The 18920-nt window shown below is 38.1% G+C and overlaps 1 protein-coding gene across 1 annotated transcript; it reads left to right on the forward strand.

The window, feature by feature from the left end:
- Positions 1-1291: 1291 nt before the first annotated feature.
- Positions 1292-13724, forward strand: LOC139317578 (vomeronasal type-2 receptor 26-like). The gene is made up of 5 exons (XM_070944673.1): positions 1292-2111; positions 7775-8592; positions 9438-9665; positions 11158-11284; positions 12919-13724. Exons 1-5 carry the CDS (start codon positions 1292-1294, stop codon positions 13722-13724), a joined length of 2799 nt encoding a protein of 932 aa, XP_070800774.1.
- The last annotated feature ends 5196 nt before the right edge of the window (positions 13725-18920 follow it).

Consider the following 18920-nt stretch of genomic DNA (forward strand, 5'->3'; position numbering starts at 1 on the left):
AAAAGAGAGCATGGTGGAAAGGTTAGAGGGGGTTTTATATTCAGTGTAAGCCCCTCCTCTCCACATAGGGGTGGGGGCACTTTCTGCCTCCACTAGTGTCCGTATGATATATGTGCCAATGGCTTGCAAATACTTGACAGGTTCTCAGCAGAAGGGAATAGGAATGGAGAAACAACCCATATAATTACTTTTAGAGCCACATGAGAGCACAAAGGGATTGCTTCGTAGGTTTATTTCCACAGATTATCTTCCTCCTGTTTTATCTGCCAGAACTTCTCTTTGACTGAAATAGCAAATGTTCTGTGCAGAAGGAAATAGGAATTGGAAAACAGTCCTTATAAATGTCACTAGAGCAGCATGGAGGCAGTAAAGGATAATGCTGACTTTGTGAGAGACATTCCTCCTGTTTTATCTGCCAGAACTTCTCTTTGAATGACAGACCAAGACATTTTCTCCATCACAATAGAATGAAGTAGTTGGAAGGGACCTTGGAGGTCTTCTAGTCCAACCCCCTGCCCAGGCAGGAAATCCTACACCACTTCAGACAAATAGTTATGCAACATCTTCTTAAAAATTGCCAGTGTTGGAGCATTCAGAACTTCTGCAGGCAAGTTGTTCCACTGATTAATTGTTCTCAGTGTCAGGAAATTTCTCCTTAGTTCTAAATTGCTTCTCTCCTTGATTAGTTTCCACTCATTGCTTCTTTGTTACAGATGAAAATACCTAACCTGATATCTGTAAATATGTGTGCTTGTGTATATGTCATTGTGTGATGTCATTGTGTCACTTACCATTGGTTACTACTTACCATTAGCCCCGCCTCCTCTGTATATAAGTTCTCGCTCCTCCCAGATTAGCCGTTCTCTAATTGTGTTCCTGAGGAAGAAAAGAAATAAATATTACTATTACAAGAAAGTCTACAGTCTCTTATATATGGGCCTAACCAGGATAACCAAACTAGCAACAAATTGGTAGCAAGAGGATGGTTTGGTAGGCCCAACCAAACATAAAGATGCAAGACTCACAAAAAGAAAAAAGAAGACCTGCCACCAGATACATAACAAAAAGAATGGCAGCCCAGCTGACTCCTGATATATATACACCAATTGAAAACATGAAGAAACAAACGCAATCACAAGAATATGAACAGCTAACGCAAAACGAACAACCACTAGCTGAAGCAGAAGAACCCTTCTCAACGCCAAACAAAGAAGATGAAGTAAAAAGAAAAATACTACAATTAATAGAAACAACTACAACTGAATCAAATCTGCTTGTGAAAATCCGCAGCATGATAAAAGACCACGGAACAGCAGCAGATAACGAAAATAACAAACAAGAAAACTACGAGGTAAGAAACTCAACCCCTAACTTCAAAAACGACACCAAAGATGGCGACAGCTTCCCGCCTTTTTTATGGCAGCCATCTTACCCACCTAATACCTCTAAAATGCCCGACCAATTACTAAAAGAATCCCAAACCTCAAAATACGAAATGAAAAACAAAAACTACCAAGAAGATGACTACCTGAGCCCAAAAACAAATAAAAAACAATTATTTAAACAAAGCAAAGCTCAACCTACTGAAGTAGAAATAGACAACGCTATACAAGTGCTGACTGCAGCACTCGGGACTAAACTAAAAATACCAAACGAACTATCAGAAAATAAAATAGAAAAATCTAAACTACCATCAGCAAAAAGCCAAAAAGAAACAGACTGTCTAAACAAAGACCTAGCCACCCGAAGAAAGACGCGCTGGCAATCATACTCACCTACCGAAGAGCGACTAGCAGAGCAACCCGGCTCCATCGGCAATAGCAGCAGAGAAAATGGCCGACAAACCTCCAGTGTCTTCTCCCCCGATCCTCGCGACTCCGGAGACTCCACGACGAGCAGAGCAGCATCCCAGGCATTTTCCAGCCACCAGAGGCCCTCCGGAGACAAAACAGAACAACAGAAGGCCGTCTGGGACATCACCCCGGGAGCTGCAAACAAAGGAACCTCCCTCGCCGACTGCTGGAAGAAAATGAAGACTGAGCATGCCCAGAACGAGCCTGCAGAAAAGGAAAAAGGAAACATAGATACAAGTCAAGACAACATAGAGATAAGTAAATACAGACATACATCTACCATCCCCAGACCTTATTGCAAGTATGCTAAGGTCTTAAACCATGGACAACTACTAAACATGAATAACACCTCACTACACTCAGGGACAATACCTCCAGACTTTATAAAATTGAAATTAGATGGAAGCAACTTAATGGAATGGGATCAGTGTTTACAGATTGTATATTTGAAAGAAAATGTTTTATTTTTTATTGATAACCCACCAAATAAGCCTTGGACCTATGAAATAGACTGCCTCCATCACAAAGCATATTATATATTAATTGTTTCTATTTCCCAAAGTATACTCCCCAGTATAGAGCATAATTTAACTGTATTTGAAGTATATCAAAAATTATTCAGACTGTTCTATAGCAAAAATGTAGCCACCACCACAAAAATCTCTAGGGAATTCTATTCTGCCAAACTAAAACATGATACATCCATGAGTGAACATATCTTGAATCTAAACGCTGTAAGAGCAGACCTTATTCAAAGGGGAGAAACCATTTCTGACAACACCATGAAAAGCATTATAATTAACTCATTAGATCACAGCTGGGATAACTACATTACCTTGATAGATAACCTAAGTATAGAGCAAATTACTTTAGAAAACCTTACCAATAAGCTTATTACTGAAGATAGACTTAGAAGAGAGCGATATACACAACAAAGAGAAGGTAGAAATCAAAGAAGGACTGATTTCAGGGCCAGAGACAGATACCCACATGAATGTCTCACATGTGGATCTGAAAGACATCAGAGTAGAGACTGCCCCAAGAATATAGGATATAGTGACTCATATAAACACAAGGATAGGAGAATACACTTTTTAGACAGAACTTCCCCAGATTATAGGTATAAGAGAAGAGAATCACCACACTCTAGAGAAAGACAAACATACAGAAATAACCCTAAAGAAAATAAGAAAGGATCACTATATGGAATAAGAAACAATAACACTTTGATGTCTGATTCACTCAACACCTGGCTCATAGATTCAGGAGCCACATGCCATACAACTCATAATAGAGAAATATTAAGCAACTTCACTGAAAAGAAATATTATATTAATGTAGCAAACCAAAATAAAGTCCTAGTGAGAGGAATAGGAGACACGCATATAAAGGGTATAGGAAAAATAGAGGGGGTACTATTTGTGCCCGAAATTCCAAATAACATATTGGCAACCCTAAAATTAAGCATAGAGAATGCAATAGAAACCACTTTCAGAGGTGGAAAGGTATTTATGACTAAGAACAACAGAAACATAGGTAAACTATTTACAAATGATGGACTAACATACCTACTGCCACAAGATAACGAACTAGTCTATGCAAACTATCAATTAAGAAACGAAAAGCCAAATTCAGATAGCCATGATGAAAGTAATAATAAGAATGCATCAACCACTGATACTAATATGTCTGAAAATTTAAACAATGGAAAACCTATTCACGATAATTGTAGTCACTTACTCCACAGAAAGCTAGGACACGCGAGCTTTCCAGTCATACGAAAAATGTTAGAGTGTTCCGAAGATTTAAAAATAAAGAACTGTAAAAATTACTTAGAATGCTCTGTGTGCAATTCATCCAAAATTAAAAACAAACCAAAACCCAAAAAAGCCACTCGCACCACACAATCAACCTTTCAACTAATTCATATGGATGTAGTAGGCCCATTAAAACCTTCAATTAAATATAAAAAAAGATACTTCCTGACCATAGTCGATGACTATAGTAGATTTGGTTTTGTATACACCCTTAATCACAAAAGTGAGGTTTTCAAAAAATTTAAGGAGTTCTTTAAAATGGTAGAAACGCAACACAATACCAAAATTAAACAAATAATGACTGACAGGGGGTCGGAATTCCTATCCAACGAATTTTCAACTTGGCTAAAATCACAAGGAATATTGCACTTTAAATCTTGTCCATTTTCCCCATTCCAAAATGGAGTTTCTGAAAGGAAAAATGGTTTGCTACAAACCATGGTTAAATGTGTGTTAGATGATGCTGGCTTAAACCAGTCATTCTGGGCTGAAGCCCTTACTTATTCCAATTACACTATAAATCGCTTATGGTCCAGTACAATCAACAAGACCCCATACGAACTCATGTATGGAAGGAAACCAAAAATTGGGCATTTGCATGTATTTGGTGTATCTGCTGATGTATATGTGCCCTCACAGTTAAGGCGCAAAGGAGAGAAAGTATCCAAAAGACTGATATTTATGGGGTACGAATCAGGAACCAAGGGATATCGCTTCATTGATAAAAATAACCACTTCATTGTATCCAGATCTGCCGTGTTTCATGAACACATGAACTGGTCAAAATTACATCTCAATGAAATTTACCCAGAATCAAAAAATATTACACACACGCACGCAAAACATCACACATCAGATACGAACCCCAAATCCACATCTACAAACAGAATCAAATGCCCAGTAATAGTTAATGATGAATGGAAAAAAGGACACCCCACTTTGAAGGTAGATCAATTAACCAAAAAAGAAGCTAAGTATATGCATAGCGATGAACATCCCCAGAATAGGCCCATTAGATCCAATAGGGGCATAATCCCTAAAAGATTAGATGATTACGTACTGTCTATCCAAGCTAAACACCTGACTCCTAACACATATGATGACATACTTAAGCTACCCCTAGAAGAAAAAAGTAAGTGGGAGGAAGCAATGAAAAAAGAGATGGACAGTTTGAGAGAACTAAATGTATATACACCAACAGACCTGCCCACTGAGAAATCCCCTATTGGCACTAGGTGGATCTATAAAATCAAGGAGCTAGAGGATGGTAAATTCCTATACAAAGCCAGGTTAGTGGCTCAAGGCTTTGCCCAAAGATTTCCGGATGACTATGAAGACACTTACTCCCCAACCGTTAGATCAGAAAGTGTGAAAACAGCACTAGTGTTAGCTTCTATCTTAAATCTGGAAGTATATCAATTTGACGTGCAGACAGCCTATCTGCACGCTGATCTAGATAAAGAAATTTATGTGAAAGCACCCCCAGGAAAGGATACAAAAAAGGGAGAAATTTGGCTATTAAATAAGAGCCTTTATGGACTAAAACAGTCCGGTAAGCGGTGGTATGAGTGCTTATCAAAGATACTTAAAAATATAGGCTTTGTGGCTACTTCATCTGATTTTTGCTTTTTCACAAAAAAAAATAATGATTCTATTGAATATGTTTTGATTTATGTTGATGATATATTGTATTTTGGACATGACAAAATTAAATGTGATAATTTCGCTGAACAACTAGGCAAAAATTTCAACTTAAAAATATTAGGAAAGGTAAATAAGTATCTAGGAGTCCAAATTGACAAAACAGATAAGGGATTCAAATTATCTCAGAAAGACAAGATTATGGAACTCATACAAAAATGTAACTTAATTAACTCAAAAATTTGTGATACTCCTATGTCAACTGATTTTTATAGGAATGTGTATAATGAGTACGAACCATTCAAGGATAACACTTTATATCGATCAATTATTGGGTCCTTATTATACATATCTAATTGGACCAGGCCTGATATCACCCTTGCCGTAAATTTGTTGTCAAGACATGTAAGCAATCCTAACTCATACCACTGGGAGGGAATTAAAAGGATTCTAAAATATCTAAAATATAGCATTGATATGTGCTTATTCTTAGAACCATTCATTTCTGAAAAACCAACTTTGACCTGCTACGCTGATGCTGATTGGGCTACTGATTCAAAAACCAGAAAAAGCACTTCTGGATATGTTTTTCTTATAAATGGCTGTGCGGTGCACTGGTACACAGGCAAACAGAATTTAATTGCCACTTCTACAGCGGAAGCCGAATATGTTTGCTTATCCAAAGCGGTCAACAATCTAACTTGGTTCGATGATTTGTTATCCAATGTATGGGATGAACCTGTTTATCCAATTATTATCAATGAGGACAATAAGGCAGCAATTGATATATCAGCTTCCAAAGCAATAGGTCAACGATCTCGACATATCGATATCAAGTATAAACATGTGAGACAACTGTCAAGTATAGGATTTATTAAAGCTGTCCATTGCGATACTAGTGAACAAATTGCTGATATCCTCACTAAGCCATTGCCAACCAAACAACATATGTATTTGACTTCCAAACTTAATGTACATATATAATCTTAATAACTCACCATTAGTTAGGTATTTTAGAGGGGGATTTGTTACAGATGAAAATACCTAACCTGATATCTGTAAATATGTGTGCTTGTGTATATGTCATTGTGTGATGTCATTGTGTCACTTACCATTGGTTACTACTTACCATTAGCCCCGCCTCCTCTGTATATAAGTTCTCGCTCCTCCCAGATTAGCCGTTCTCTAATTGTGTTCCTGAGGAAGAAAAGAAATAAATATTACTATTACAAGAAAGTCTACAGTCTCTTATATATGGGCCTAACCAGGATAACCAAACTAGCAACATTCTTGTCCTACCCTCAGGTGCTTTGAAGAATAGTTTGACTCCCTCTTCTTTGTGGCAACCCCTGAGATATTGGAAGACTGCTATCATGTCTCCCCTAGTCCTTCTCTTCATTAAACTAGACATACCCAGTTCCTGCAACTGTTCTTCATATGTTTTAGCCTCCACTCCCCTAATCATCTTTGTTGCTCTTCTCTGCACTCTTTCTGGAGTCTCAACATCTTTTTTACATTGTGGCAACCAAAACTGAATGCAGAAGAAATGTTTTCTTTAAGTTAATATATGTTTCGTGAAAATGCTTTAAAGTCTTAAAGTCTTTTTCATTCACACATTAAATGTTTGCCAAAAGAAGTTTTTTTTTTAAAGAATATTTGGTGAGCTGAACTTTTTTTTTTTTTAAGATATGCATTATGACTCCTCGCAAAATATGCAAGCAGTAATTGCATGATATTTGTTTAATTTGTTCATATTCTGTTTGTGCTAAACTGAAAGAAAATAAAAGTAGTCACTTAGTAGTAGTCACTTAAAAGTAGTCAACAGCTTATTATCCTCTTATAATGCTTATTTATTGTAAGGCATGGAAATACATGGAAACACTCTATAGATTACTCCAGTATTTTATGATTTGCAATTCTCATTGTCCTACTTCCATCAAATAAAAAAATGTATATTATTCATTTGGAAATGATGCCAAATGATAATAATGTTTAAATGTATTAATCAATAGGATTTTTTAAAACTTATCTGCAGTGTAGTCACCAAATTCTATCAACACGCCCTCGCCTTGGCCTTTGCTGTGAAGGAGATCAATGAGGACTCCCAGATCTTACCTAATGTCACTCTTGGGTTCCACATCTATGACAGTTACTACAACCCAAGGATGACCTACCGCACCACTCTGGACCTGCTTTTCAAATCTAAGGGATTTTTTTCCTAACTACAAATGCAATAACCAGAAGAATCTCATGGCCATTATTGGGGGATTAGATGCTTCTACTTCTTCCTATATGGCAGAAAGTATAAATCTCTTCAAGATTCCACAGGTAATTTGGGGAGAGCAGTAGGAGATAAATTGGTCTTCTTTTGTAAAGAACGTTAGAGATCATTCTCTAATATTTTTCCCTTCATTGTCATGAATAATGACTCTCTTTCTTTGTTAAGTTGACCCTTTGCCCAAGAAGAGCTCCAAGCTACTAAGTTATCTTCACTTTATTACTTGGTCCCAAAAGAGGAGCATCAATATGGTGGAATTATACATCTTCTTCTCCATTTTGGATGGATGTGGATTGGAGTCTTTACATTCGATAAGAATAAGGGAGAACATTTCTTGCTGAAACTGAATCCATTGCTTTCCCAAAATGGGATCTGTTTAGCCTTTACACAAAAGATTCCACAGCAAGCCCCATTTGAAGACCTATCAGAATTTCTCGAACTAATCTCAACTATTTCTAATAAGCTGATAGATCAGAAAGCCAATGTTTTCCTTGTCTATGGTGAACCATTCACGATGCTGTGGCTTAGAACTATTGTCTTTTTACGTGATTGTGAAAATAAAGAGAGTGCGTCATTTAGGAAGGTTTGGATCCTGATGTTCCCAATTGATTTCACACTGACAGGATTTCAAAGGAGTTGGGATCTCCAGTTGTTCCATGGCGCTCTTTCCTTTACGGTGCATTCACGAGAAGTTCGTGGGTTCAAAGAATTTCTTCAAGTCATCAAACCTTCAACCCACAAAGATGGATTTCTTCAAGAAGTTTGGGAGCAATTGTTTGACTGTTCACTTTCAAATGAAGAATCACCCTCAATGATCAATGAAACTTGTAGTGGAGAAGAGAATTTAGAGAATCTGCCTGGTGCTCTGTTTGAGTTGCAGATGACTGGCCAAAGCTACAGTATCTACAATGCTGTTTATGCAGTGGCAGATTCTTTGCATGAGGCAGTGAGATCAAAAGCCCCACACAGAGAAAGTCAAAGGTTTGAATTTCAAGCTTGGCAGGTGATGCCTGCATGCTACATTTACGTTGTACATCTTACTCAAATTTAATTTAACTCTTAATTTAAGTTATTGTTTAAACAAAAATCTATATTTTGAAAGACATTCTCCATAGCAGTACTATTAACGTCTTATTTATGTATCGGAAAATATTAATGTAAATTAGATTAGATTAAATCAGATCTGGATAAGCAACCTGGAATTAAGGAGAAACTTCCTAAGAATGAGGACAATTAACCAGTGGAACAGCTTGCCACTAGAAATTGTGGGTGCTCCATCACTGGAGGTTTCTAAGAAGAGACAGGACAGTCACTTGTCTGCAATGGTATAGAACCTCCTGCTTGAGCAGAGGGCTGGTACTAGAAGACCTCCAATATCCCTTCCAGCTCTATTCTGATGAAAGATCAGACCAAACTAGATTGAGATAGATAAATAGATAGATAGATAGACAGACAGACGAGGATGGATGGATGAATAGATAGATAGATAGATAGATAGATAGATAGATAGATAGATAGATAGATAGATAGATAGATAGATAGATGATAGATAAAATAAGATTATGGATGGTGTAGGCTTGATTCATTGTTTAAATAGTGAGTCTATATCATATTCAAAATAGATTGTTTTCATTTTGCTTTTATTGAATGATTTCCCCCCCCCCCCCCATATTTCCTTAAAATCATTTATAGAGAAGATCTATACAGTTCCATGCAATATGGATTATCAATTTCCCCCATGTAGTTATTTGCACATTATTGCAAGAATGGGAAGAATGAGTAAATAAAATTTGAACAGTATTATTAGCTCCTTCGAACTCCTTCTCTCTTTCATTCTCTTTGAAGTAGCTCCATCCATTTCTTCAAGGCATTTCTTTCAACAATGCAGCCGGGGAAAGAGTGTTCCTGAATGAGAAAGGAGAAGCAACAGGTGGATTCGACATCACCAACTTGATCACTTTTCCAAACAGATCCCTTCAGAAAGTTACAGTTGGAGTCTTAGATCCCAGTGCTCCAAAAGGGAAAGAATTATTTATTGATGAAGATGTGATTGTCTGGCACCCAGCTTTTAACCAGGTATGGAAACATTTTTTTTTATAAAAAGGTTTTTTTTTATTTTTTACACAAACACACACACAAACATACAATGTATTTCTGCTGAACAGAGTATTTGGCCGGTTAACAAATTTAAACAGTTTTTAGTCCTTTCAACTAAAATTACAATTTCTATAGCTCCTTTTTGCCATAGTATTTATTTTCATCTATTTTTTACCAATATTACCCTTCATTTTCATCTCTAATTTTAACCAAATTCCATTTTTCCCTTCTATTCTACATTAAACCCCTTCCCATTGTCATATGTTTTTGTATCCATCCATCATCAAATTAATTAATTTTATGGTATTACAGTTGTTCAGTTCTTATAGGAATAGTAAACCCACAGTCCAACATTTCAATATAAATCAATTAATTATGTAAATATATTTTTCATATATATATTCAAACAGAAAATAAAAATAATATAAATGTAGATATTAATCATTTCTACTTTCACCGCAATATGCAATCAAGGTATTTCATTTATTACAATTTCCTTAATTAAATTTAAAATATTCTAGCTGTTATCCTCTAATCATATAGCTTTCCCTATGTATTATTCCAAATCATTACTTAATCATTTCTACACACACCAACATAAACCATTAAAAGTATTTCAATTATTACAATTTAAACTTATTCATATTTCTAAAAAAACCCTCATCATTATCTAAATTTCAGAAATACAAATGATAATATTCCAATTATTATTCATTTTCACCATCATATGATTTACCATTATTTCTTACTACAATTCATATTTCAGTTCTAGTTATATACATCATATTCCTCTTTCATTTTTTTCTCCTTTTCTCTTTTCATTTTCATTTTTACCTTTTTCTTCCCCCTTTTTTCCTTTTGTGCTTTAAAATCCTGATCTCTCCTGTTTTGCCCTATATTTCCCATTGTTCCCCTTCTCTTTTCTCTTTTTTAATTTCACCATTATTTAGCCCACTGTTTATCCCAGTATTATCATTCTGTATTTCAAAGTCCTTGATTCTCCTATTTTGCCCTATATTTCCTGTTGTTTTCTACCCTTTTTTCTCTCTTTTTTATCTTTTCACTGTAAATCCCAGTGTAATCATTTAAGTTCTTTATATTCTTTCTGTTCAGGTATGGACACATTTAATGGATTATATTGTGATCCATTATGACATCGTGAAGATGCCTTTTTCTGTAAAGCCATATTGAACATAGTCTCTGTATAAATCTATACAATTTAGAAATGTAATTTCTGTTTTTTGAAAGAAGAAAGGCATTACTCTCCATATATATAAAAGTGACATTACAGTGAGAACACATTTCATATTTGTGTTGCAATTATTAATTGAAAAGATGTATACCTTTATAAATCAAGTTTAATAAAATTCAGTAGCCCTTTGGGAAGTCAAATATTGCTTCCTGCCATAATGAAGAATTAGAAACTCTTCTAAAAATCTCCCTTTGCAAAACCTTTCATGTTTATGACCAGGTACTTCCAATTTCTCTGTGTAATGACCGTTGCTCCCCCGGATACTGGAAGAAAGGAATGGAAGGAAAACAATTCTGTTGCTATGACTGTGTTCCATGTCCAGAAGGGAAGATTTCAAATCAAAAGGGTAAGTGAGACAATCCATCAACTTTTTAAAAGTTATATTTAAGCAAATTGTAATGCATGATGTGTGGATGTGTATAATTAATGGTTTCACAAGTTGTTCAGGCTGAATATACCGTACATTTCTGTACATACGGATTGCAGTCTGTTGTTCAGGAATCAAAGTTTGCCTGTAAGATTCTAAGAGGTAGTCTTCCTAAATACAGGCCCAAATTATATATCCATTAAGCTGTAGAATGCAGAAGCACACTAAAGATTGGTGTAGAGTTCAGGCTAATATCTTGTCTTGATGGTAAATGTAGGTAATTCATTTTGTTCGTTCGACCCAACCTTTTATCTATCTATATATAAATGGCTCTCTCTCTCTCTCTCTCTCTCTCTCTCTCTCTCTCGTGTGTGTGTGTGTGTGTGTATGTGTGTATGTTCCAGCATAACTCTGAAATGCCACAAGCAATTTCAACCAAACTTGGTACACAGATGACTTACTCTCTGGAAAAAAATAATGTCAAATCACAGCATTTGTGACAGTGATAGCGTGAATTTTGGATTCAAGTTCTGTTAAGATACAGCCTGTTGTGCCTTAAAATGGTTTCTACTGTACAGCACAGTGGAGTTGCCATGGTAACGGCTTCACAGTACTCTATAAGGGGGCTCCCTCTGTTAAGGGGAATTGGTTCTTAAATACCCGTGCAATGCTGGGTTATCAGCTCGTTTTCAAATAAAAAGACTGATGTTTCTTTAGGTTGCTCACATTTTAGAGTTTAAAATCTAGAAGAGGTTAACGAGATTATATCGATTTGTACTTCAGAGTTAGTACTTCTACTTCTTTTACCATCATAACAGTTTTCTTCTCTGTGCTTTGGAAAAAATAATAAAGCAAAAATGGTCCTTAATGAGTTCAATGTATAATTGACCTTCCCACCTTATTTACAAATTCTAAATGATACAGCAGAGGAAAAAACTTCTGAATGCAGCCCCAAATTATGTATGCAATGAGTGATAGATCTTCTATGATTGCATGATGTTCAACCTCATTTGCATTTGCTGTTCTTTTCCCTAAGATTGTTCACTCAGTTAAAAAATATTGTAAGGATATATTTCGCATTTTTAAAAGCATTCTTTCCTGGTATTCCCTATATTTTGATGCAGAGGTGGTATTCAGCTGGTTTGAACTGGTTTGCCTGAACCGGTAGTGGAAATCGCAGGTGCCCCCCCCCCCCCCGCCAGCTCTATGCCATCCTATTTAGGCACGTTTTTGAGTCTGGGTGCATGCACAGAAGGTGTACATGTGAGCAAAGCATATGGCAGAAGGCAGGCGCGCAGGGCGAACTGGTAGTACCATAATGTGAAACCCACCACTGTTATTATGATGTCATCTTGATAACTTGCGATCAGTGTCTAATCATTGTAAGCCCTGATAAATAATATCTGACCTAATAAATATTTGAGTGGGAGATCACCAGCTAATTTGTACAGTAGCTTGAGAATTAGGGGGGGAAAAAACTGTGCTGGAAATAGAGAAGAGCAAAGAACATTAGTCTTACCAGAAAACCCCACATGTACTTATCGCTCAAATCCATGGGCAGTGATTCAATTCAAAAACTTCTTTATCTGACAAATTTTTATCTTTTCTTCCAGATATGGATGACTGTTTTGAATGTTCTCGAGATCATTATCCAAATAAAGAAAAGAAAGGATGCATCCTGAAACTGCTGGTCTTCTTAGCTTTTGCAGAAACCTTAGGAATTGGTTTAGCCTCAGCAGCTCTATGTTTTTTCTTGTTAACATCTTGGGTACTTGGAATTTGTATTAAGCACAGAGATACTCCCATTGTCAAAGCCAACAATCGGTCCCTCACCTACACCCTCCTTGTCTCTCTTCTGCTCTGTTTTCTCTCCTCTTTGTTGTTCCTCAGCCAACCTGACAAGGTGACCTGCCTTCTCCGACGATCTCAGATGAGGAAATGGGTGGGGAAAAGATTGGCCTTTTCTATTGTCCTTTCATGCTCTCTATTACAAGTATGTATTTGTAGTATTTGGTTGTTCTCATTCCCTCCATTCCCTGAGTTGGACATGCATTCACAGTCCCAAGAAATAATTTTACAGTGCAACGAAGGGTCAGCTTTCTTCTTCTACTGTGTCTTGGGCTACATGGGTATCTTGGCCATCGCCAGCTTCATTGTGGCTTTTTTTGCCCGTAAATTACCAGACACCTTTAACAAAGCCAAGTTCATCACCTTCAGCATGTTGGCCTTTTTCAGTGTGTGGATCTCCTTCTTTCCAGACTATTTGAGCACAAAAGGCAAAGCCATGGTAGCTGTGGAGGTCTTCTCCATCTTGTCCTCCAGCATTGCATTACTGGGATGCATATTCCTCCCAAAATGCTACATTATTGTTTTGCGTCCTGACCTCAACCACAGGGAGCAACTCATAAAGACAAAATAGGACCTCATATGATCTCTCTTGCTAAGAAAAAATGCTGACCAAAAAGATTAAAGGACCATTTGCTTTTTATAGGAACCATGTAGTTTGATTTTTGCCAAAGGATTTATGGGGGATTATTATTATTATTATGGTTTGTCACATGGTTAGATGTTCAAACTGACTTTGGCAATTTGTTCCCCATATCAAATCCTTCCCAAGGACCTGGGAATGGCGGATGTGGATGTTTGGTGGTGTTTAAATGTATCATTGCATGTTGTAAGCTTTTCTGAATAAAATTGTCTTTTGCAATTGACTGCTGGTGAATTTGTCAATGCCGATGGTGTTTAAGTGAATCTTCATGTGCTTTGGGATTGCACTCAAAGCACATATTATTATTACTACTATTACCTTTGCTTTCTTTTGTCACATACGTTCTATTTCTATTTGCATGTCTTTGTATTTTGCTTCTTCTCCAGTTCCTTTTCTTCTATTCTGGTATCTCCTTTTGTTCTTTTTCACAACCCTGTAATCCCTTGTATCGGGGTGGAGTCAAGGCCACTTAATGGAGCTGACCATTTACTGGCCAGATGCTATTCCTGATGCCTATGCAGAGCTCACAGCAGATATTTTCTGTTTGTTCCCAGAGAGAGAAGTATCTGTGTGTTCTGAACCAGTTCCCCAAAGACGACAAACTTTCTGTATTTAAATCAATGATTCCTTTATTAGGAGCACCAGAAGCCCCGGCAAAAAGTTTATCTATCAACGCAAGCTAACAAGTCTGTCCAGCAGGGAGATGAATAGTTGTCTGGCACATCTATTCATCTCCGCCCCCTGCCTTTTATTCCCAGAGCTAGGGTGGCACTTCACTAGCAGTGGTGGCTCCTCTGTCCCAAGGATCAGCCCACAGATTTCCACTACTCTCCTCTCCTCTGCCTTCTGAGCATCCGTGCTTCAGGCACTGGACTTAGCTGTTCCTCCTCTTCCTTATCAACCACCTCCAGACCTGGGGGCTGTTGACTCTCCATCTGAGGGCTGACGGATGGCCCAGGCTCCTCCTCTGTCTCTGTCTCTGCCAGCTCCATTCCCTCTTCCCCCTCAGAACTCCCAGGTTGCCTTGATGCTGGCCCTGACTCTCATGCCTCCCCCTCCTCTGATTTGGCTCCTGGAGGGGCCAGAAGCTGACAGGCCACAACACTGCCGCTACCAATGTTTGAACTCACAGCCTCCTGATGGTGATGTGAGAGATCCACCTCCAGGCCACCCTGTCTATTGTTGGCTAATAAGACTAATTTGCTGGTCAGTGGCAAATCCACTAGACCTGTGGATTTAGTAGTCCACAGTAGGCCAAAACCATCAAAGGTTCTCAGCAGAAGGGAATAGGAATGGAGAAACAACCCATATAATTACTTCTAGAGCCACATGAGGGCACAAAGGGGTGACTTCATGAGGTTTATTTCTACAGATTCTCTTCCTCCTGTTTTATCTGCCGGAACTTCTCTTAGCCTGAAGAATCAAACATTCTGTGCAGAAGGAAATAGTGCAGTTCAAAGTATTTGCTATTATTCCATATGCTTAATTCCTTCTATAGGAATATATGGCTTTGTTGAGTTACAGGTAATCCTCAACTTATAACCATTTGTTTAGCGACTGTGTGAAGTTTATTTATTTATTTATTTATTATTTGGATTTATATGCCGCCCTATCCCCAAAAGGACTCAGGGTGGCTCACAACAATAAAACACACCAAGTCCAATCCTTCCTTTAAAAATACCCAATAAAACTATAAAAACCATTAAAATCCCCTCTAAAATCCCTTCAGTCCAAGCCGGCCAGGCGAAATAGCCATGTTTTAAGGCCACGGTGGAAAGTGCGAAGGTCAGGGGCCACCCGGAGCCCCAGGGGGAGCTGATTCCACAGAGTAGGTGCGCCCACAGAGAAGGCCCACTCAATAGGGGTTGCCAGCCGACATTGTCTGGCTGACGGCACCCCAAGGAGGCCCTCCCTGTGGGAATGCACCGGGCAATGGGGAGCTGTCGCTGGCCGCAGATGGTCTGCCAAATACCCCAGGCCTAAGCCATGTAGGGCTTTATAGGTGATTCCCAGCACCTTGAATCTCACCCGGAGGGCAACTGGTAGCCAATGCAGGTCCCGCAGGAGGGGTGTAACATGAGAGTGTCAGGACACTCCCATCACTACCCGTGCGGCCGCATTCTGCACCAGCTGAAGCCTTCAAGTGGTCTTCAGGGGCAGCCCCATGTAGAGAGTGTTGCAGTAGTCGATCCAGGAGGTGACGAGCACATGAGTGACTGTGCGTAGGGCATCACGGTCCAGGTAGGGGCGCAACTGGTGCACCAGACGAATCTGGGCAAATGCCCCCCTGGTCACGGTCATAACATGATCTTCCAGATTCAGCCGTGAATTCAGGAGGATGCCTAAGTTGCGCGCCTTATCAACAGGGGGCAACACCTCACCCCCTATAACCAGCAATGGAATATTCCCTTGGAACCGAGATGCCGGTATCCACAGCCACTCTGACTTGGCAGGGTTGAGCTGAAGCCTGTTCCTCCCCATCCAGAGCTGCACCGCTTCCAGGCACCGTGACATCACGTCGAGGGCATCACTGGACTGATTCGGGGTGGATATAAAAGGTTGGGTATCATCAGCATACTGATGATACCCCACCCCAAAACCACGGATGGTCTCCCCCAGAGGCTTCATATAGATGTTGAACAGAAGGGGAGAGAGGACCGACCCCTGAGGAACCCCACAAGTGAGGGGCCTCGGGGCAGACCTTTGTCCCCCCACCAATACCGCTTGCGAACGCCCAGAGAGGTAGGAGGAGAACCACCATAGAACAGTGCCTCCCACTCCCAACCCCTCAAGGCGTTGCAGTAGGATACCATGGTCAATGGTATCAAAAGCCGCCAAGAGATCTAATAGGACCAGGAGAGAGGAATATCCCTTGTTATAACAATCCTGAAAAAAAATGTGACTATACCCATTAAACTTTAGATTTCTCATATGATCTCTTACTTTCTTTCTCATTAGTCATGTGAAGTGTTAATACCACTTTATAGTGCCACACTTGGTAAGGCCACACTTGAAATACTGCATTCAGTTTTGGTCGCTACAATGTAAAAAAGATGTGGAGACTCTAGAAAGAGTGCAGAGTAGAGCAACAAAGATGATTAGGGGACTGGAGGCTAAAACATATGAAGAACAGTTGCAGGAATGGGGTATGTCTAGTTTGATGAAAAGAAGAACTAGGGGAGACATGATAGCCATGTTCCAATATGTCAGGGGCTGCCCCAAAGAAGAGAGAGTCAAGCTATTCTCCAAAGCACCTGAGGGTAGGACAAGAAGCAATGGGTGGAAACTAATCAAGGAGAGAAGCAATTTAGAACTAAGGAGAAATTTCCTGACACTGAGAACAATTAATCAGTGGAACAACTTGCCTGCAGAAGTTGTGAATGCTCCAACACTGGAGGTTTTAAGGAAGATGCTGGATAACCATTTGTCTGAAGTGGTGTAGGGTTTCCTGCCTAAGCAGGGGGTTGGACTAGAAGACCTCCAAGGTCCCTTCCAACTCTGTTATTCTATTCTATTCTATTCTATTCTATTCTATTCTATTCTATTCTATTCTATTCTATTCTATTCTATTCTATTCTATTCTATTCTATTCTATTCCATTCCATTCCATTCCATTCCATTCCATTCCATTCCATTCCATTCCATTCCATTCCATTCCATTCCATTCCATTCCATTCTATTCTATTCTATTCTATTCTATTCTATCCTATTCTATTCTATTCTATTCTAAACTTTAGAATTACTTGGTCATTTGGGGGAGGGCTTGGGGAATTACATCCAAGGTTTGTACCCAATCTAGAGAAAAAAACATCACTGCTGGAAATTATGTGACCTAATCCCAATCTACTATTTTAATTACTATTGTTTGGGCAAAAAGTAATAGTTGTTCCAAATGGTCTTAGATTAAAAAAAAATCTTTATATCTGAAGACAATTCAGGAGAAATATGCCGTACATCTAGTGTGGTGTATGTTTGAGCATGTGTCTTAGGAAGGCAGATGAATGACAGCAGTATTTTCATTCAATGCCTGAGCCTTTCCCATAGGCATTGCGATGTTGTATTCATGTCCCATTACTTTTTTCCTTAAGTTGACCAGAAGGAGAGTGATGAATCTGATTCTGGATGCATAGTCAAATGCAATGAATAATCTTCCAGTCTGTTGCATGTTGTCTTGAGCTGACTAGTGATAAAATTAGTGGAAAATTAGTGAAAATGCTGAGGCAATGCTGCAGATATAAATTGCATTTATAAAATAGGCATTTGATAAAGTAAGCCACAATCTACTACTTGATAAAAAAGAAAAATATGAGTTAGACAGCATCACCACCAGATAGATTTGTAACTGTCTGATCAACAGCACTCAACATGTAGTTGACAGTGTGGAAGCAGGGACTGGATTTGCGATTTTGATTTACTGAAGGAAAACCCAGAACTCTCAGATTCAGTTTTCCCAGATGTGCCAGTATACCTACTGATAAATGGAATATTTATTTATTTATTTATTTTATTCAATTTGTATACCGCCCTTCTAATGGACTCAGGGCAGTGCACAGCCAGAACTAAAACACATACCAATACAAAATTTAAAATTATTAAAAGAATTACATAACTTTGGCCCAAATTTAAAACAATTTGAATTAAAACCCGTTGACAATTTAAAAGCTAAAAAACTAAAAAAGACTAAAAAAGGCTAAAGGGGGGGGGCAGGGGCTCACCTTAATAGTTCTTGGGACCTCAGTTGATATGAAAGAAAGGAATTCATCTTAAAAATTTTCCAGTTCAGAGAACTTACTTCTGCAAACCCTCTATCTGTGGCCTCCTGGGGTCTGATGATAGCCTCAGTTATTTCTTAACATTTTTTCAAGTTTTGTTTTGGCCATAAAATTATTATATTTTTTAATGTGTGTTATATTTAATCTAATATATATTTTATATATTTAATGTTTTAGACATGTTTTGAGAGTAAAACATAGGTGAAGTATTTGGCATGTAACCGTAAGTAAATATATATATATATATATATATATATATATATATATATATATATATATATATATATATATATATATATATATATATATATATGTCTTCTTAAGTTTTCACGGGTGTGTATATGCAAAAAATTAA

The sequence above is a fragment of the Pituophis catenifer genome, unplaced genomic scaffold (genome assembly GCF_029215685.1).
Source record: "Pituophis catenifer annectens isolate HBS135680 unplaced genomic scaffold, rPitCat1.0.hap2 SCAF_5, whole genome shotgun sequence".
NCBI lineage: Eukaryota > Metazoa > Chordata > Lepidosauria > Squamata > Colubridae > Pituophis > Pituophis catenifer.